Source organism: Prunus persica, chromosome G8 (assembly GCF_000346465.2).
Source record: "Prunus persica cultivar Lovell chromosome G8, Prunus_persica_NCBIv2, whole genome shotgun sequence".
Classification (NCBI taxonomy): domain Eukaryota; kingdom Viridiplantae; phylum Streptophyta; class Magnoliopsida; order Rosales; family Rosaceae; genus Prunus; species Prunus persica.
In genome coordinates, this window is record NC_034016.1 from 1877583 (window position 1) to 1898694 (window position 21112).

At 34.7% G+C, this 21112-nt stretch overlaps 4 protein-coding genes across 4 annotated transcripts; 2 read left to right on the forward strand and 2 right to left on the reverse strand.

Annotated features, from left to right (window-relative positions):
- On the reverse strand, positions 1081-3360 carry LOC18768794 (probable indole-3-pyruvate monooxygenase YUCCA4). The gene is made up of 4 exons (XM_007199921.2): positions 3262-3360; positions 2427-2675; positions 2216-2341; positions 1081-1962 (listed from the first exon to the last, which is right to left on the reverse strand). Exons 1-4 carry the CDS (start codon positions 3358-3360, stop codon positions 1747-1749), a joined length of 690 nt encoding a protein of 229 aa, XP_007199983.2. The 3' UTR covers positions 1081-1746.
- LOC18768493 (pathogen-related protein) lies at positions 6763-8069 on the forward strand. The gene is made up of 4 exons (XM_007200305.2): positions 6763-6970; positions 7102-7234; positions 7311-7612; positions 7737-8069. Exons 1-4 carry the CDS (start codon positions 6824-6826, stop codon positions 7878-7880), a joined length of 726 nt encoding a protein of 241 aa, XP_007200367.1. The 5' UTR covers positions 6763-6823; the 3' UTR covers positions 7881-8069.
- On the forward strand, positions 13881-16666 carry LOC18766478 (pathogen-related protein). Its single transcript, XM_020570738.1, has 5 exons — positions 13881-14050; positions 14362-14432; positions 15537-15598; positions 15687-15988; positions 16373-16666. The coding sequence occupies exons 1-5, from the start codon at positions 13907-13909 to the stop codon at positions 16511-16513; spliced, it is 720 nt and encodes a 239-aa protein (XP_020426327.1). The 5' UTR covers positions 13881-13906; the 3' UTR covers positions 16514-16666.
- LOC18766914 (glycolipid transfer protein 2) lies at positions 17941-20728 on the reverse strand. Its single transcript, XM_007199140.2, has 6 exons — positions 20279-20728; positions 20103-20158; positions 19654-19784; positions 18752-18887; positions 18366-18509; positions 17941-18244 (listed from the first exon to the last, which is right to left on the reverse strand). Exons 1-6 carry the CDS (start codon positions 20505-20507, stop codon positions 18209-18211), a joined length of 732 nt encoding a protein of 243 aa, XP_007199202.2. The 5' UTR covers positions 20508-20728; the 3' UTR covers positions 17941-18208.

The window sequence follows — 21112 nt, forward strand, 5'->3', positions numbered from 1 at the left end:
CAGCTTCAATTAGAATATGAATTCTAATTCCTCCTCAATTCAATTCATCCTTACCCAATTACAGATTAGTAAAACATGTCATTAATTTGATCTATATTCAATTCGGCTTCTTAGTTTAAACCATAAATTATATTTCTCCTAACATTGATAGAAATCTCAAATTCAAAATTCATCTATTCTGCTGAAAAATTAAATAGTTAAATGCTCTAACCTATAATTATAAAAGTGAGCAAGTTTTATATTACATTATGTGAGATGAGACTTATCTTAGTCCATTCGTTTTAGAAGCTATCATTAGACTTTGTCATGTTTGGTGACTAGTATTTGATTGGATTGGAAAAGTCACTAAGGAGGAAATGAAGGTAAGGATGAATGAGTTTTCATGTTGGGGGATTAGGAGGGATTAGTTATAAGGTGTTGTTAACTTGTTATCCTACAATTTTGTATGAATTAGATGGGATAAATTTTTTTAAATAAGTAATCCATCTTCTACCTTCAACTTGGTACATTTCTTCCTTAAACATGTTTTAAATGTAAGGGAGTATCCAATCCAATCTAATACTAGTCACCAAATACGGAAATCATCTTGGTTGAACCAAAAAGAAATGCACTCATTCCTTATCAAATGATAAGAGAGAAATTACACCGCGAGAAGCGAATAATGACATTTTAAAAATAAAAAAACCCAATGGCATCACTTTATATTTTTGTTGAACTTTATAAATTTCAATCCAATAACAAGCCTCAGAGCAAAGCATAATCACCACATGAACATAGCTCTGCAAAACGATTTAGAGAGTACCATATGGGCACTTAAGATTCTAAAAGAACATATGTTCAACTAAGCTTATGTTCATCAAGCCAAACATGCTTATATCTCCTTATTGTATATCAGCTGGCCCCTCAAGATTGAAGTTAGATATACCAATCAGTTTTGCCTAGCATGAGCCAAAATTAAATAGTTCAATATGATATTGATAAAGTTTCGATATCATTATCAATAACATGTTAATCACCAAACATATCCACAATATGGAAGAAAAAAAAATCTGTGAAGATATGTATATGTAATCCACTAGTTGCACTTACTGCCAAAAGGTAAAGGGATCGATCAAAACTAAGAAACAAGAAATGTAGGGGTTTGGAAGATGACAATTCATGTACCAACAATCCCCATAAAACTGAGATATATGAAATGATCGATGATAGTGATGCTATATATGTTTAATTTGACTTGTAATTAGAGCCTTGCATATTTGTCACGACTTGTGGAGCTAAAAATACATTCTATTTCTGAAATTGTTTGTACAAAGCTAAGGAACATACATGTGACAGAAAGGAAATTTAAGACCCCAAGCAAAATTGTTACATATACAAACCCAAAAAAGAAAAAAAAAAAAAAAAAAAGAGGAGAAAATTGAAGCACAAGCCTTTGCTAGCTAAAGGTTAAATAAAATCGCCAACGGAATCTAGCCGAGTGGAAAAGACCTTGACTTGCGGAACAGAAGTCTCATGTTCGAATCCCTACAGCATCATAGTTGTGTGTGTGAAAAATTCTCATCCTCTTTAGTTTAGACTATCGCTTGTACTAAAAAAAAAGTTAAATTAATAAAAATCATTATCCCCTGTAAATACCACTAACTCAAAGAATAACCTAATTTCTCACTTGTTTTTTTTTTCTTCCTTATTTTTTTTTATACAACAAGTTTTTTTTTATTTTATACAACAAGTCAATATTGTTAAACATTATTTCAGAAGAATAATATGGGAATTACAAGAACTCCTGCAGTCTTTGTTTGTCTTCCAAAGTTGAGCAACATCATTGGCAATCTCAACAGCATCAGAGGTCGTTCCAAGAAGCCCTCTTCTTGTGAAGCCAACTATGTAAAGTCCTTCACTTCCTCTCCAGCAGTCAGGAAAGGGTGTTTTGGGCATGCCATCTTTGGTGAAAAAATCACAACCCTGAAATTAAAATTAATAATTTTAATAATTTTTTAAAAAAATATGCATACTGCCTGAGAAGTAGCCATCATACATGAAGAGGCAAACCAAAATGCAAAAAAAACCCGACTTGTTTTATTCTTTTTTGCATGGAGAAAAGAAGGGTTTTGTAGGTGTATGTGGCATGTGTCCAAGAAAGAAAGTGACAGGTGATGCAGAAAAAGATAGAAGTAAATACTAAAAAAAAGTTGCAGCTGGGCATTGTCAAGCTTACCTTGAGCCAAGTAGGCACATTGCTTTTGTACCCAGTTGCTAAGATTATAGAATCAAACTCCTTTTCCTGTCCATTCATAAATCTGGCTCCATTTCTTGTTATCTCTTTCACACCTTCCACCACCACCTGCAATACCAACAAGTTAGCTATGAATCACAAACCATTCTTTTTGGTTTCTTTTTTGGGTTGGTTAAAGGCTTAAAGCAAGTACCTTTATTTTGCCAGATTTTATCTGTGACAATGCTCCTACATCAAGCACGGGGGTTTTTCCTGTGGCATTTTTTAGCTCAATTGGACCAGTTTTTGGCCTCCTGAGGCCTAATTGGTCTGTGTTGCCTAGGATGATTGTGGCCAGTAGCAAGAGGACCTTGTCAACAAGTTTCAACGGCAGCCATTTGAGAAGTGCCATTGCAATTCCAAAGGTTGAGAAACCAAACATCTCTCTTGGTAGAACATGAACCTGTGGCATCAAAATTGCAAACATAAATCAACAAAACCTGTGGCAGAAAGAAAATTAGCCATCTTTTTGATCAATAAATAGATAATGTTACATATTCAATGCCCAAGTTGAATTTGAAGCCCAATTGCCTTCTATTTGGCTCAACTTCCAATTACCTTTTGTAGTGCTACCACACTTATAAGGACCTCACTTTTTCTTCTTTATACCAATGTGGGACAAAAGTCTTTGATTTTCATTCAAACTTCCTACAACAACCGAGAAATAAGTTCTCTAGAGAGAAGGGAAATAAATTAAGCAAGTCGTAGGAGGTCGAACAATTATGTGATATATATATAATTTTTTCATCTTCCTGGTTAATTTTTGCATGTATTATGAGTTCAAATGATTTATATAAATATTTTGTGAGAGGTTTCTACACACATGAAATCCTGACTCGAAACTATAGACATGTAACCATAATGGACCCATTATTATTTTTATTTATTTATTTTCATAATAAAATCCTACGAAAGAAAAAAGATGACAAAGTACTGGGCAAATTTATTATTCTTGGCACCTATTGTAGAGTGAAACATTGTATATAAACGCAACATCTTCCACTTCTATTTGTGTTGGCGACAACAGGTCTGGCCAAGTGCCTGGAACTCAAAGCCTTATCACTATTGATCACCACCACATTCAACATGTTATTTGCTAGATGAAGGCAAAACAAAAGAAGTTATTTGCCAGATGAAAGCCAAAAAAAAATTGTTATTTGCTAGTGAAGCAGACAAATTTGATTTGTTAAATGGTTCTTCCAAAAGACAAAGAAGATTTATTAGTTGCCTGAACCATTACTTTTCTCATCAACCAGCAGAAAAGACTTTTCTTCGTTATTCTTTTTTGGGTCAGTTTTGTTGTTTTAAATGAACTTCAAAAAATAAAGGGTATACTAGTGATTTGTCCTATGAACTTGTACCTTGATTTCAATTGACCCGCTATATCTTTATTTTTTATTTTTTTTATTATAGAAAATTAAGAATATGAACTTCTTTCTTTTGCCAATTTCCCTCCTGCTGTCTAAATCTGCAACATTTAATCCAATTTGCAGTTAAATATGATGGCAAAATGGTCATTTTATATGTTAAAATAATTAAATACACAAATAAAATAATATGAAATCTAAAATGAAAGAAAAAATATTTTAATAAGAGAGGGGCCCATCCAACTAATCACTCTCTCCCTCACTCCCACCCCACCCCCACCCTCTCCCATTTTTTCTCTAGCCCCTTTACTCTCCCTCTCTCCATATGACTTCCAATGGCCCCTCCACCCCACCCCAACCCTCCCCAATGATTTTTCTTCTTCCGCACAACCTCCCACCCCAAATGCTATCCGATGGCATGGAGGTAAATTCTATTAGATTTTATTTGATTTTGATCTTTTTTTGCAAATCCAAGTGTTTAAGATTGAATTTTTTGATGTTTTGGTTGATGGGTTTTGTGTGAATTTGGAAAAAGCTTGAGATGGGAGGCTGTAAGGCACCTATAATAGAGCCACTTATGCCTTATGATCAAGAATTTTACATTTTGATTATTTTTGAAAGGCTTGGATCGATTGTGAGCTTCTCAAGTGTGGAGGTATTGAAATTGAGAGAGAGAGAGAGAGAGAGAGAGAGAGAGAGAGGAGGCGGTGACGGTGGAAATGGAGGAAGGTTTGTTAGGGGATGATGGTGATGAGTCTGTGGGTGAAAGAACAGAAAGGAAGAGGAGGAGGGAAAGGTCTGTGGGTTGAAGGGTGTGGAGGTGGGGGATTGGTCTGGGAGTAAAGGATGGTGGTCATGGGGGAATGGGAGAAGGAAGGGAGGAGATGGAAGAGGTTGGCATTAAGTTTACTCTTTTTCTTCAATTTTTAAAAATGATTTAACTGAAAATTGGATAAAATGTTGAGAATTTAGATGGTAGAAGGGAAATTAGCGGAAAAAAAAAAGTTTATATGACTAAGTTTCTAAAAAAAAGGATAGGGGGTCAATTGAAAGTTAGGTATAAGTTCAGGGGGCAAATCACTAGTATACCCAAAAATAAATGATTGTGTTCATTCACTTCCCTAATCACTGTTTATGGATATGACAGATTTCCAATTCTCTTTAGTTTTGAACAATTAGTTGTAACTTGAGATGGTGTGGAGGCAAAAGATGCGTGATTGGAGAGACTAGTACTGTTTCTATTATGTGATGGCGTAAAAATAATTAAGCACATTTTCTTAGGTGCTTTAGAAAAATCTTGCGTGATAAACCTTATTTAAAAAAAGGATTATTGTAATATATGATTTATTCCATATTTTATAAACTGTTTAAAGCTTGTCGTAATTATACAAAAAAAATATATAAAAAAAAATCATCATAATTAAATAGAACTTGGTGTTTTTAGCTTTTTCTTCATGGTCCTTTAAAAAATATTGTCCTAAAAGTGAAACAAAATCTAGAGAAGCAGACAAATTTGATTTTTTTTTTTTTTTTTGGTAACAGAGGGGGCTAAAGCCCAAGAGAACAAGCCAGCCAACTAGAAGCAGAGAAGACGAGGCCTGGAGTCTCCCCTTGAATCAGCAGCCAGGATGTCAGTAATGCAAGCTGGCATCTCCTTAAAGATATGCAGACCTGGATTAAAATCAAAACTAATAGCAACCAAAGCATCAGCTGCACAGTTTTGTTCACGAAGGATGTGTCTAACTGAGCAATTCCAATTAGCACTCATTTTTACTTTGCAGCAATTGATGATACTCAACAAAGGGTGGGTAGAAATAGTGAGAGAATTAAGAAGATCCACTGCCACCTTGGAATCACAAATTTGATTTGTTCAAATGGCTCTTCCGAAAGACAATGAAGATTTATTGGTGTTTCAGGAAACAAGAAGTCAATGATGTATAAAAGAAATTAGGTTGAATAATATGCAGTCGATAGTGAGATTTGAAAGTCTATATTACTCTATAAGGTCGTATTCAACGGACTTTTAATGACGCTGACTTATATATATATATATATATGGGCAGAAGGTCTTATTTTTATTAAAACTGATCACTTATATATTATTTATAAAATAAATTTGTACTTAATCATGATACATCAAAAATCATAAAAGAATAGCCATATAAATTATAATGGTACAATTTATTCATACAATACATAATTAAAAATGAATTATTATTATTTTTTTCCAAATAATGCTCGTTAAATGTGATTATCTTGTCGAAATTCAAATACAATTACTCATTTTTCACATTAATTTATTAGTCGTATTAGATTGCCAGTTGTGTTATAATAGTGTCAAGTGATTTTGACATTTAACAACTTCAAAGCACCTAACCATCTGTAACCACAAATACCTCTTCGTGTATTTTTTGGGATATATGTGGATATCTTCGGGATGATATAAGTAATGGATATATGCAGCCCCAACCACGGGCACCTACCATCTGTAATTATGTCATTGATGACTTTTCTAGTACGACTATTGATGCCATTCTACCAATGATTAATTATAATTTTTATTTATATATACAGTCCCGATCTCTTGGACCACAGAAGTCCAAGAGATTGTGGTCACCCACCATTGTATATTAATCCAATGGTTCAAAATTTTTTTTTAAAAGGAGTGCAAGAGTGAGTGAACCGTTGAATTTACATCCAACGGTGAGTGACCACAAATCTCTTGGACCCCTGTAGTCCAAGAGATCAGGACATATAGAGAGAGAGTTGTTATATTTGAGGGACACTTTTGTAGGGCCCACTTCACATTATATTTCACTAATTCAAACCGTCTATATTTTAGATAATCATTTAAAGATCATCTCTACAAAAAATCACTTGAATCCGATATCGTTTGACACTCAATTGTGTTATTGAAATTTTAGTACTTTCTTGAAGCATTGTGTTCATTGATTTTGTACGATACAATTGAATGTCGAAATGGATTCCGATTTTTTTAATTTTTTGTAAGGATGGTCTATGAATGTTGACTTAAAAAATGAATGATTTGGATTGTTGGAATTTTTTTTTAGGGTACCCTAAAGAACATCCTCAATGAACTTTTTGCCTATATAATCAAAACCCCTGTTAAGAAAACTTACAAGCGAAAACATATTATCTACTGGTCTTGTTTTGTTTATACCATATGAGCATGGCATCCTCAGGTGTTGAAGGAGCAGACAAGTACCGTTCTTATTTGAGTGGAGAAGGAGAAAAGAACACCAAGTGGAAGTTTGGTGCCCCTCCTAGCTATGATATTGTGAATAAGCTCTTCGAAGAAGGCAGAACCAAGGTCTCTCTCTCTCTCTCTCTCTCTCTCTCTCTCTCTCTCTCTCTCTCTCTCTCTCTCTCTCTCTGCTAGCTAATATCTATTAAATTTGTGTGGTGTGTTTTTAATTCTGGATGGAACTATGTATATGTCAGATATGGCCACCTGGGTCACTAGAACATGAGGTACAGAACCTTGTGAAGACATGGGAGATGGAGCTTTTCCATAAGGCCAACCTTGATGATTTCAAGACACTTGATCCCAATAAGTACACTTTCAGTCTAAATGGTAATAGTGATATTTAACTAGTACGAATTTATTAATTAAGCATTGAAATAATCAATCATTAATCAACAAATATCAGGAAGGAAAGGCATAACCCTGGAAGAAATAGGCAAACTTGGAGGGGGCTACAACCCTTTGCTTCAGACCTCACTGCCTGAGAATCTGAGAGGATATAATCCTGATAAGGAAACAGCAGAGTCATCCCATAAGGCTTTCACAACAACATTCCCTCGTGGGTTTGCCTTGGAGGTCCTTCAAGTCTATTCTGGGCCACCAGAGATTGTGTACAAATTCAGGCACTGGGGTTACATGGAGGGGCCTTTCCAGGGCCATGCCCCAACTGGAGAATTGGTTGAAGTCTATGGAATGTCCATTTTTACGGTACTTTGTCCATTTCTTTTAAGTTTTAATTAATTAATTAATTGTTTTTCCCAAGTTTATGTATTACTAATTCCTTTTCGGTAAGTTGTAACCCTCCACGTTACCCGCTATGTGGCCCAAACAGGTGGATGAGCACAACAAAATTGTGAAGGTGGAGTTCTTTTACGACCCTGGACAACTGCTTGGAGGTCTTTTGAAGGGTGAAAAATTGGGTACTTCTTCCCAGGAGACAGCCTCAAGCTGCCCTGTCCTTAGGAGTACAGGGTAGTTCATAAAACTGCTTCCTAAAACTTAATTGTAGGCTTCTTATATACACAGGCATATACGTTTAGCCGATCAAATTCCCGTAGATCGGCTCTTTGTTATATGTTTATGTGTGCTATTCAACATATATGAACTGAATAATGTTATCAATTGCGATATATAAATCTCTCGAATAATTAATAGCACTCAAAAATAATCGTCTCCTACTATTCATTTTTTATTATTTTCATTAAAAAAGTAGTACATGATAATTATTTTTACGTGTTAATAACAAGTACATGTATATGTGCATATACAGGCCAGAAAAAAAAAAATTTGTTTCGTGTTAGAAGACTAGGACAAAAGAACAAAATTAAATAGGGTCAGCCACAGTGCCACCTCTAATAACACAACCAATACAGAAAGGCCACGTGGATGATAGTAGTAGACCTTTCCTTTCCTAAGGCCATCTCCAACCCACCTGCCGAAACCCAAAATTTGGATTTTTTAGCTCGAAAACCTCTCTAATCCTTGTATAGGAGTAGGCTAAAATTTCCATAGACTGGTTTTTGGAGCCAAATAGCAGTCCGTGTTTCAGTCAGACTTATAATTTAGTGGAGCCCACGCTAATGTATGATGCAGCCCATGTGAAGCACCTGTAAGAAGGGGCCCGCATCGTCAAGACACATGGCGCGCTGGGATGAAGGGTTGTAGGAATCCAACGGGTTCCTTCAAACTACCGTTTTTTTTTTCCAATTTAATTTCAAAGGTTATATAATATCTAAGAGCATTTACAGTGGGATGATGTATTTTCGGGGGTATAAAGCTACTTTTACATTCCCTTTATAAATCCGGGTTGTAAATGTGGTTTTTGCTCAAATGGGGAAGATGTATAATTGATTTTGCTCACTTTTGTCCACATTTTCTCACATTTTCTTATGTAGGCCCCACCTGTAAGGGATGTAAAAAAGGATGCACATGTGCATCTAAGTTTGCATCTCACGGTTGTGATGAAAATTTACAATCGTTTACACCTCTCCATTGCAGGTGATTCCGATCACAAATGGTGTATATTTAACATACACCTCATTATACAACCCCTCACTGGAGATGCTCTAACGGCTAAGATTTAATATGAGCAAATCCAACTGTAAAAAACAATCTAACGGGAAAACAAATGATCCAACGACTGAAATTAAAACCCAACAACTAAAATAAATAAATAAAATATTCTAAATCAGATCTAACCTCAAAACACATCCTCAAAATGTTGTTGTACTTGTTTTTTTAAAAGTGAAATTATGTTATGTTTTGGATTTTGAATTTTTTTAGATTAAAATCTTTAGAAAATTAATTCACGAAGGTTAGAACAAGAAAAATTAAGGAGAAAAAAAAAAGATTTAACTTTTTAAAATAATTTAATAAAGTTGTGGACTCAAATTATGAGTATGCATTGTTAGAGGAAAAAACTTTTTGAGTTTAGGCAATACATGAATAGTTATATTTTAAAGGGGAGAAATTTGAGTTTAGCCCCATTTGAATTGGAGATGGCCTAACGGACCAGAATATGAACCACTTATCTTTCCAAGTTATATCCCCTACGAACGTTCCAGGAATGTTCATTATCTTTCCGATATTAGAATAATATTTCAGGTTAAATCCTCTAACAATGTTCATTAAAGACAAAACCTAATACAATAACTAGTTTTATGGGTATGATAAATAGTAGGATAAGATTAGCTTAATCTGATGTCATGCTTGGTGTTAAAAAATGAATGTGAATAGGATAAGAGATATAATTCCACCATGATCCCATTGTATGCAATTTTTGAGTATAAATTATCCCTTTATGTGTTATCACTACACCAAGGGCGGAACTAGAAATTTTCGATGGGTGGGTTAGCTAAATTTTTTATCTAAAATAAAAGAACACATTAAATCATATAAACCATGCTAAAAGTATACATTAAATCATATGTTCAACAATAATTAGAAGTGTACCTATTGAAGTTGTGCCCTGTGATCATTGAGAGAGTTTAAATATTTTATGATTGCATCTGAATCGATATTGTTAGCAAATTATTTTTCAATGTAGACAATCATAGAATCTACTAGAAACTCATTCTTCATCTTGTTGGGAAGAGTTGTTTTAACAAGTTTCATAGCTGAAAAAGCTCGTTCAATAGTTGCCATAGAAACAGGGAGAGTTAGGACAAGACGGATCAACCTATCAGCTAATCCCCGACATAATTCAAAGAGAGTGGACACTTTTTGAAGTACAGGATGATGAGGTACATCTGCTTCGTAAAGTTTCAGCTCGAATCTCAAAATTTGTAACTCTTGCATAGTGAAATCTTGAGGATAAAATCTCTAAACGAGGATGCAAATTTTATCAATGTTAAATGATTTAAAAGAATCACTAGGGTCCAAAGCTGAACTAAGAATAAGAAGTTCTATTACCCCTTCACTGAACCTACTGTTCAGCTTAGTCAATTGAAAATCTATTGCATCATTAAATATGTCAAAGTGGTAGTGATGCTCAACTGTAATATTGTCCTTTTGCTAATAAGAATGTCTTGTTCCGACTTTATATTGAGCATTCAGATGAGGCATATCAATGTCATGTTTCTAGCAAAATAAATCTACTTTCCTAATAAAAGTTTCCCAACTATTTAATCTCAACTTCTGAAGGACAATTTTGTTGTACTGACTAAGTTCATGACATTCACGATGTCTTGAGACTTATGTTACAGTTCTCGACAAAGGATATCTGTGAGTCCCATAATTTCTTGCAATAAATGCAAAATGAATACAAATTCGAATTGACTAATCGCATTGTAGGCACTAGTAGCTTCCCCCATGTAAGGAGCCTGTGGATCCATCTTTCTTTGTATTCTCAAAAATTGTACAAACTACATCATACATAATTATCAAATCACAAACAGAATCATAATGAGAATTTCACCGAGTAGCTCTAGGTCGATGCAAGGTACCAATTTGATTAGATCCTTTACTAGTCTCTCGTTCACCAGCTGCCAACAACTTTGTAATATTCATTGATTGAGCAACTTGTAACTCACTATGACATTTCGGAGAAGCAGTAATGACATTGACAATTGAATTCAAGGATGAAAAGAATAACCAAATTGCAACCACTTCTTTTGATGCTAAAACTAATGCTAATTGTAGTTGAGCAAAACAGTGTACATAATATACATATGGGCAATTTCTAAGAAATAATGCTTGTAGACCATTCTATGCACCCCGTATATTACTAGCACCATCATATCCTTGACCTATCATCTTATAAATACATAATTCATGGAAATCAAGTACTTTCTTGATCTCTTTTTGAAGTGTCAATGCAGTAGTGTCTTCAACCCACATAATGTAAAAAAAAAAAAAAAAAAGGTTCTCGTAGAAAACCATAATTATCAACAAATCTTAAAACAATAGCCATTTGCTCTCTATTTGATATGTCTTGTGATTCATCAACAAGGATACAAAAAGCAACATGCCCAAATTCATCACAATTTTTTTTTCTCACTTTGTTAGCAAGAATATTTAAAACCTCATTTTGAATCATTTTGAATTCAAGGATGAAAAGAATAACCAAATTGCAACCACTTCTTTTGATGCTAAAACTAATGCTAATTGTAGTTGAGCAAAACAGTGTACATAATATACATATGGGCAATTTCTAAGAAATAATGCTTGTAGACCATTCTATGCACCCCGTATATTACTAGCACCATCATATCCTTGACCTATCATCTTATAAATACATAATTCATGGAAATCAAGTACTTTCTTGATCTCTTTTTGAAGTGTCAATGCAGTAGTGTCTTCAACCCACATAATGTAAAAAAAAAAAAAAAAAAGGTTCTCGTAGAAAACCATAATTATCAACAAATCTTAAAACAATAGCCATTTGCTCTCTATTTGATATGTCTTGTGATTCATCAACAAGGATACAAAAAGCAACATGCCCAAATTCATCACAATTTTTTTTTCTCACTTTGTTAGCAAGAATATTTAAAACCTCATTTTGAATCATGGGTGAGGTATATTTGGCATTTCCTGCCGTATTCTCTAAAACAACTCCAGCCACCTCATTATTAAACTTTGCTGTATACTTTACCATTTCAATAAAATTTCCACGATATTTAGAATCCAAAGATTCATCATGCCCCATGAAAGCACATGCCTAATATGTGAGCCATTGAACACACTCTATTGTTGTCTTGAGTTGCAACCGGTTTTTTAAAAATTTCTTCCTTTGATTGTTGCTTAATATCTTTGTCAATGTGTTGAGATGGGTTCATCAAATCCTCCATACATCTTTCACAAGTATTATACGATGAAGATGGACCTCCCATGTGTGTCAAAAATATACAATTCTTTCCATCATTAACTATTTTCCAATTACTAAACCCCTCAATAGTTAGTGCAATAGACTTTATCTTTTGAATGGGAGTATTCTAACCATGAAAATTGGGAGAACCAAGAATATTGAAATGGACGATACTGCGACCCAAAACGAGACCTTGGATATTATGAAAGTTTTGGTTGGTAAGGTCCAACTTTGATATAAGCACGTCAAACCTCATCACATTGATTAATATGGTATTCAGATATTTGAATACGTTTCCCAAGGTTTCGTTCCAAAGAAGTAACATCAAACTCATTAGGTTCAACTATGGGAGATGTGTGATGAGGTGGCTCAATTGATGGTGAAGCCTTGTCATTGTCTAACTTATCACCACCATTTTTTTTCTTGAAGAATGAATGAATAGTTTTTGCTATTTTATTTGCTTGGTTTTGATGTGACATTATAACCTAATAACACATATCAACAATAAAACAATTTACTTTATAAAGACTAAATAAATAAAAATAATTAATTTTCACATATATATTAGTTGTAAACACAAGAACAATGAAGGCAACTGAATGAAAAAGATTAAATTGAAGAATTATATATAAGAACTTTACCTTTATTGTGCGTTTGAATGATCGAATAGACTTTAGTAGAACGAAATAAAAAACGTTGTAGATATCTTTTGGGGACTGCTAGGCTAAGTTTCACAAATATCTTTTTTTTTTTCAAGACTGACTGGATACTTAATCATGTCAGACTAGGATCCTTAATTAAATGGGAAACCGCCAAGGCATATATTGAAAGAAAACAAAAGGGAATAAAAAAAGAAAGCAACAACCCATATTCCCAAAAGAGCCCAGCGAGGAAGTAGTGCTCAAAGTGAGAAAGTTGAGAAAAAGTTGAGAAAAAAAAAAGGGAATAAAAAAAGAAAGCAACAACCCATCCCCAAATTTTTCCCATGCAATGTAGTATTTTTATGTTATGCTACGTGTATATTTGAGAAAATTTTGTTTTTACCCTTATGGCCCTCCTAATGTATGCATGCAATTTCTGAATTTTGCTTTCTTTTCTTGTTTGTTGTTATTATTAGACTATATTTTGTTCCTTTTATTATTTTTGGTATTTTAAAATTTATGCCTTGTTATGTGCTTCGAACATTTAAATATTTTTCTTATTAGAGCTTGAAGTTTTGCCTCCTTAAACTATAAATTTTAGCTCTGCCTTTGCTTGTGAATCACCTTCAAAAACCAAGTCCTCTAAACACAGATATTTAGCCCAAACTTAAAACCAATAGCTTTAACTTCCAAAAAAGAAGTTAAAACCAATGGAACTCATCCTGTAATTTTAGTAGGACTTTTCCCATGTGTCTTATTAGAGCGGCGGGCGCTATCGATATACGACACAAACAAAAAAAAGAGAGCACATGATGCTATTATATATAATTTCTTTTTTCATTTATTTATTTAAATATCTACGATTATTGTCACTATTTTTTGCCTATATATAATCAGGACCTTGTTGAGAGAAATTACACGATCAACAGTATCCAAGTATCGTTTTTTCGTAAATCGCAATTTCGTCCAATCGCTGAAAGGCCTTGGTGATTCTCCAATTTGGTAATCTGAAGATAGAAAACCAAAATGATTCCAAACTTAACTTACCATTTGAGCATGGCCATGAGATCTTCAGATGTTGAGGGAGACAAGTACCGTTCTTATTTGAGTGGAGAAGGAGAAAAGAACACAACGTGGAGGTTTGGTGCCCCTCCTAGCTATGATGTTGTTAACAAGCTCTTTGAAGAAGGCAGAACCAAGGTCTCTCTCTCTCTCTCTCTCTCTCTCTCTCTCTCTCTCTCTCTCTCTCTCTCTCTCTCTCTCTCTCATCATTTTTTTTCTTGGATGATACGGATATCATGTTTCAGATATTTTCCCTAGACATCTAATTAGTTAAATATCTGACCTAAATGCCAACGGGGTATAGCTTAGTGATAAGAGCATTTCCCTTCAAATCAGTGATCTCAAGTTCAAACTCAATGACACCTCCCCTCCCCCTTCCAAACTTTGACAAAAATAAAATTAAAAAATTTGCCCCAAATTAACTCTACATGGAACTATATGTATGTCAGATTTGGCCACCTGGGTCACTAGGAGAAGAGGTGCAGAACCTTGTGAAGACATGGGAGATGGAGGTTTTTCATAAGAGCAGTTCCACCGGGATGACTGAGCCCAAGGCTGGGGGGGGGGGGCCGAAAAAAAAATTCGTTCCAGAGGGGAGCCCAGGCCCGGGTTGCGTGTGGGACCCACCAACTCGGCCTGGCCCTCGGGCCAGTTCAGCCCGCGTGCGAAACCGAGGCTGATGACGTCACGGCTTGCGTCAGCGTGACGTCATCGCCCGGTATTAAATTTTTTTTAAAAAAAAATCGAATTTTTTTTTTAAAATTCTAAAAAAGTCAGATTTTTTCTTCTATAAATACCTATCAATACCCTTCACTTTCAACACCAATCCTCATACATTTTCTTCTACTTCTACCATTATTCACTCTTTATACTCAACATTTTCCTCTCTATACCTTATTTCCATTTTCAACATTTAAGTAAATGTCTTTGTCCTTTTACTTTCATTTATTTTTATATTACTCCATTTACTTAAGTTTACAATGCAAATAAGGAAGTACCCCCCATTTGGATTCAAATAAAAATACTAGAAAATCAAATTCCCACTAAATCAAAATATGAAAAATCGATTTTAGTGCAAAATACGATTTAGGCTAAAAATGATGGCTCATTAAGTCAATATATACTTCATATTAAAATCCCATAAAATCAAGTTTTCTTATTTGATGTGTAAGGAATGAAAGCCGCCAAAAATTATCTTGAGAAAATGATTATTCCGAAAAACCATTTTTCATACTTAGCCAATATTGCACCTCCGCTAAAAAAATTATGGGTCCGCCCGTGTCTATAAATACCAACCAATACTCTTCACTTTTAACATCAAATCCTCATACTTTTTTTTTTCTATAAATACCAACTAATACAACTAATAAAATAAAATCTTATCCGATATGAATAGTATTGACACGTAGGAACCCAAAAATCTTATCCGAAAATATTATCCAAATTAATTATTTAAGTAAAAAAAAGTTGTGAAAAAACAAAAAAATGAATAGTAATTGCCCTTAGCCATGGCAATGGGTAGAAACACAAAATACTATTTGCAAGGGCAACCACTATTCACGTGAATAGTGGCTGCCCTAGCTCCACCCTTGCCATGGCTAAGGGCAAATGGGTGGAGTTGCTCTAAGGCCAACCTGGATGATTTCAAGACACTTGATCCCAACAATCACACTTTCAGCCTAAATGGTAATAACCATACAGTGATACATTATTTAGTACTAATTAATTAATTAAGAATTGCAATAATCAATCATTAATGAACAATATATATCAGGAAGGAAAGGCATAACTCTGGAAGAAATGGGCAAACTTGGAGGGGGCTACAACCCCTTGCTTCAGACCTCACTGCCTGAGCATCTGAGGGGATATAATCCAGAGAAGGAGACATCAGAGTCATCCCATAAGGCTTTCACAACAACATTCCCTCGTGGGTTTGCCTTGGAGATCCTTCAAGTCTATTCTGGGCCGCCAGAGATTGTGTACAAATTCAGGCACTGGGGCTATGTGGAGGGCCCTTTCAAGGGCCATGCCCCAACTGGAGAATTGGTTGAAGTCTATGGAATGTCCATTTTTACGGTACTTTCTCTCGAACCCTGCTCGACCATAATTCAGAGAAAAATATAACGATGATATATCGTTGGAGTTTTTTTTTTTCTCTTTTAATATTACATTTCTCTAAATTATGGCTATTGAGCTCCTTTTAGCTAGATCCTTGGACATGCTTTTAAGTAAGTGAAAAGTACAACCAGGGTTTTCCAACGGGGTCTAGCCCAGTGAAAAAGAACCTTATAGATCAGTGGTCTTAGATTCGAATCCAATGACATCTTAGTAATTATAGAATACTCCCCTCCTCCAATATCTCTTGTATAAAATAAAAAGGTCAACGGGTTTTGAGCATCATCATCTACATATATTTTCATTTCTGTTAATTAAAGAATTCTTTCTATCTGGAGCAAACAGGTGGATGAGCACAACAAAATTGTGAAGATCGAGTTCTTTTATGACCCTGGACAACTACTTGGAGGTCTTTTGAAGGGTGAAAAATTGGGTACTTCTTCCGAAGGGACAACCTCAAGCTGCCCTGTCCTGAGGACAGGGTAAATCTCCAAGTGTTCTATAAAACTTAATTGCATTGGTAGCTAGCTAGCACCAATAATTTATGCCCATATAGGCATACACAGGCTAGCTAGCTACTTGTATGTTTACGTTTCTGTCTATCAATGCTGAGAGTGTAATTCAAGAAATATATATTGAACTTTGTGGATTGCATGTTACAAAACTGATGCATTTCACTGAAAAACATGGATTTACATGATTAGTGGAAAAACTTCCTTATCACCCATTTCAAGGGCGAAACCAATGGGTTAACTAGGGGTGTGGGCATAAAAACCAATGAATCAAAAAGACAAAACCGAGCCAGACGTGTTAGAACTTCCACACATATGTACACAAAAGATACTAACCTTGAGAAGCCATTGAAACTACACAGCAAAAGCAAAGATCTTCCTCTCTCTCTCTCTCTCTCTCTCTCTCTCTCTCTACACGTCTTATGCAGTCCTCAATCTAATATGGGATAAGGTTTGTGCGTGTATTTTGTGTATGAGAGTGGGGATCTAAGCCGTAGCTTTATAGCCTTATCACCTCCAGAATCCACAACCTGAGGATAGATATCCCTTGTTAATTATAGGACTTTACTTCACTTAGAAGAAACCGGCTAATCAAATGAAACCTTCCTCTTGTATATCCTTGGATTAGGTTTCCTAAATGGATATGTAAACTCGAATAAGGTTTTTACATTGTCCCACTTGAGTCAGTTCCTTGTGTGCACATAATAGAAAGGCCACTTGATAACAATATATATCTCAAACTTTGTGACAAATATCATCAACTCAATGGACTGCAGACATGATTTCCAGGTAAGATGGTATCATCCACCTATAATCACAACAAGCAATGATATGGTTAAAATCACATGACAAGTGAGCTGAACTGTGAAGTCTCACACTAGTCATGCGAATGGTCCTCTTTACGATTACTGCGTGATCTAACCTTAATGAACAGTTCCTCAAATCAACAAAAACATCTTCAATCATATTGCTAAGTTCATTGAAAACAAGAGCTATCATTCAATCATCAAACTGAAATTAACACATTTGACCTCTATGAACTACTCCCTCACAAGCAAATACTTGACATCCATATGCCTAACTCCAGAATACTGCCCCTTTATTGTCACAAAACAATTGCACTGGTCTTTCTATGGAGCTAACCACTTTCGAGTCTTGATGCTAGGCCAGCCGTTTAACCCGTCTTAAAAAAAATTTATTTTCATATTCCAATAAGATTTTTGGTACCAGACTGATTGTGATCCATTTGTAATTAGTACCTAATTTCTTTTTTAAATGGTTATCATCCTGCTCTGATGAAAAATTAAAAATTAAAAATATCTCATTTGCTAATTCAAAATCTTTAACATGTTTTTAAGTTGTTGGGTGTATTGGGTATTGAGTGTCTTTAGACACTTATTGCCTTTAACAACTCCCAAGCTTATGGCTCAACTTAATATTACATATAAAATCTGTCATTTCTTTGAACAGGTAAAACTATACAGAGGATGGATGAGATCATAGCTAGGGGTTTCTTTACACATTGTAGAAGCTTTAAATGGAATACGAAGACAACATTTCTTATCATGACAAACCATATATAATGTGTACATATTTACATAAAGAGGAATCGGCGCCGTATGATTCATGTCTGTACACTAATTCTGCTTTTCTTTGTTGTGTATATTCCTCAGTTAGACTTCAACTTGTCCAAGTTATAAAATCTCTGCAAAATCAAGTATAACCAAACATATTAAAAAGGTTTTTTGTTTTTTTGTTTTGTTTTCTTGAACATGTTAAAAGAAGATAATTGGTGAATGCTAAGTGCTTGAAGAATAATACTGCACCAGAATGGAGTGGATCTGCTCCAGATAAGGCACAAGTAAGGAAAGAAAGGTCTCAATTTCAACTTTCAAATTGTCATAGTTTTCATCTTTTTCCATGAGGCTACTAAAGAAGGTTTCATTGTCAGGCACTAGCATGAGAGCTACCTGCAAACATTATATTTGTTAGTCCAAGCAGAATTTGAAACTTTTATCTATATATATAAAGCTCGACTTATGTATTTAAATTGGAGACAATAATAGTGCAACTCGAGCGAGGTGAAAGACATAGGCCCATATCCATGTCACTTGAGCTAAATGTGCTCATGGGCCGGTCCAGACCTTTTAACCAGAGATTTGACCAACTCCATCTAAGAAATAATAAATTTGAAGTAAAAAGAAGGTAGTACTTTAGAAGCAGCTGATGAAATCCATCTATGCGATGGCTTCAAAGTGAGGTTATAAGACTCTTCCACTGCCTGCTTCATATTCTTCCCAGGATCTCTTAATAAATTTTGAAACAATGCCACAGTAAAATCAAGGGATCTGGATGTAAAACAAATCAATTAGTTTACAAGAAAAATGAAGAATCGTGTGCATATACAGTTGATAAATCCAAGAATATATGCACCTAAACAGTGGGTTATGTCTATCTAAGGTTGTTAGCATTTGCATAAAATGACAATTTTGATGGCGTATGTAACGTCCAACTCAAGAAATGTAAAAGTGGGCTGTTTATTATTGGATCGATTACACAGCTGAGTGATGTGACGTAATTGAAACAATTGTTTAACTCTTGCTTAGCTTTGGCTGGATTTCTAGTTTCCATTAAAGTAAACAATGAAAATGAGGATTAAGGCTGGGGTTGTACTGTCAATGGGCCTAGTACATTGAAAAAGGATATTGATTTATATATCAGGTCTCAGAGTTAATTGTGTATGTGTGTAAAAAACTCATTTATTATAGTTTAAACTATCGTTTGAATTGTACTAGTAATAATGTTAACTTTGAAATTAAAATTAAGCGGTACAAAAAAAAGAAGAAGAAGAAATTCTCGAAACCAAAACAAGAGAGCATATGCATGACAGTTCATACATCATAAACTAATACGTGTTTGTCGTTAATTAAATCAAGCTGACTTTGATTTATGAGTTACTAGAAAGGTAAAGACTAAGTATGAAGTACAGATAAAAGTAAGTTGGGTAACAGTAGATTTGGAATAAATTTATTAAGGATTTATTTTGTTGTTGATTTTAGTTAAATATGTTAGTCAAGGACAAACACAATTACCAGATGAGCTAAACAAAATTACCTGGTGAGCCAAACGAAGGCTCTACTAGAACTAGTAACATTTCTTGCAATGCCTTCGGTCTTCTCCATTTTCAATATCTCAACCATATTTGAATATGTTGAAGGGTCAGATTCATGTTTCACTTCCAGTCTCTGCACACAGTAACAAATAAAATGGTAACTAATCAAGGCCTCATGGTAACAAATTTAGAACCGACAAAATCATGTTTTCTTTACAAAGATATATCTTGTGAGATTAATCTAAATTATTTTGATTAAATTAATTGTTATGAATTACATTTTAAATTTATGACCAGACATTGTGTCGGAAGTCTGATAAGAGAACATTATCCTATATACAGGCGTGTGTTAATGCGTATTTGTATTGTCCTTAGATATTGATTGAATAGATTACTAAAATATATACACAGATGCATACATCAATATATGTAAGCTTGGTTTTGCAATTACCCGAATATTCTGATGAATATCTTGCCTGAGAACAGCCATTGTTGGTCCAATTTTATCTGCAAAAAGGTAAACGACTATAAAATTCAATGGGTATTTTCCCACAGAGAGAGAGAGAGAGAGAGAGAGAGAGAGAGAGAGAGAGAGAGAGAGAGAGAGAGAGAGAGAGAGAGAGAGACCAAGAACTTGAAGAAGCAAGCTGCAGAGAGAAAGGAAAGGCCTTGTGGGAATATGGGCAGCCTCGTGATTGATAAAGGCAGCATCACGAGCATGTGCATAATCATCAACATCACCATGTTCAGCAACTGGGACCAATGTTGCACTTTTAACTTTGACCATCGCCGAGAGTTCTTCAATGGCACACATAATCTCTGATCCTTTATTCTGATCCATTATCTTCCTTTTCATCCTTTTCCTCTGGAAATTCAAACTTACTGAAGAGATGAAGTCGTCTTGTATTTATAGAAATAGAGAGCTCTTATGTTGGCATCACTGCCTACGACTATCTTCCTGTCTAGGTCTTTGTGAGGCACGCTATGCCCCCCAATTTGTTAATTCTTATTTAATATGGTGTTGGTGATGAGAGCATGGCCAGCTAGCCTTGATCCCATCATTTATAGTTATTCTGATTAATTTTTTCCCATTCTGTGGTTCCGGATATTTTTGTATTGAATTGTTTCTGTTATATATACTCTCTGATGGTGACCTTAGTTTTGACCTGTCATCTTAAATAATTTTTATGCTTAGCTTGATCTTGTACTTATCACCTATATCCTTACTCAATTGTTATTAGCATTTTTTTCTTTCGAAATACTCGATTGTTATTAGCATTTTTTTCTTTCGAAACACTCCATTGTTTGCATAGAATGCGTATTTGGGAGAAATTTTTGCATACGACGAGTGTAGACAACCCCCCCTATGTTATAGTGGTCGCATAATCAGTAAAATGAGAGTTATCATGTGAAAACGCACTAAACACATGTGTGGCGCTCCTAGCCCATGAGGAAAAGATA

Coding starts and splice junctions, on each gene's coding strand:
- LOC18768794 (XM_007199921.2), bottom strand. CDS start 3,360: ATGTTGAATGTGGTGGTGATCAATAGTGATAAGGCTTTGAGTTCCAGG. Junction 2,342..2,426: donor TAAAATCTGGCAAAATAAAG/GTACTTGCTTTA, acceptor TTGGTATTGCAG/GTGGTGGTGGAAGGTGTGAA. Junction 1,963..2,215: donor ATGTGCCTACTTGGCTCAAG/GTAAGCTTGACA, acceptor TTTTAATTTCAG/GGTTGTGATTTTTTCACCAA.
- LOC18768493 (XM_007200305.2), top strand. CDS start 6,824: ATGAGCATGGCATCCTCAGGTGTTGAAGGAGCAGACAAGTACCGTTCT. Junction 6,971..7,101: donor TCGAAGAAGGCAGAACCAAG/GTCTCTCTCTCT, acceptor TGTATATGTCAG/ATATGGCCACCTGGGTCACT. Junction 7,235..7,310: donor GTACACTTTCAGTCTAAATG/GTAATAGTGATA, acceptor AACAAATATCAG/GAAGGAAAGGCATAACCCTG.
- LOC18766478 (XM_020570738.1), top strand. CDS start 13,907: ATGGCCATGAGATCTTCAGATGTTGAGGGAGACAAGTACCGTTCTTAT. Junction 14,051..14,361: donor TTGAAGAAGGCAGAACCAAG/GTCTCTCTCTCT, acceptor TATGTATGTCAG/ATTTGGCCACCTGGGTCACT. Junction 15,989..16,372: donor ATGGAATGTCCATTTTTACG/GTACTTTCTCTC, acceptor TGGAGCAAACAG/GTGGATGAGCACAACAAAAT.
- LOC18766914 (XM_007199140.2), bottom strand. CDS start 20,507: ATGAAAAGGAAGATAATGGATCAGAATAAAGGATCAGAGATTATGTGT. Junction 19,785..20,102: donor ATATTCATCAGAATATTCGG/GTAATTGCAAAA, acceptor TACTGTGTGCAG/AGACTGGAAGTGAAACATGA. Junction 18,888..19,653: donor GCCTTCGTTTGGCTCACCAG/GTAATTTTGTTT, acceptor TTTTACATCCAG/ATCCCTTGATTTTACTGTGG.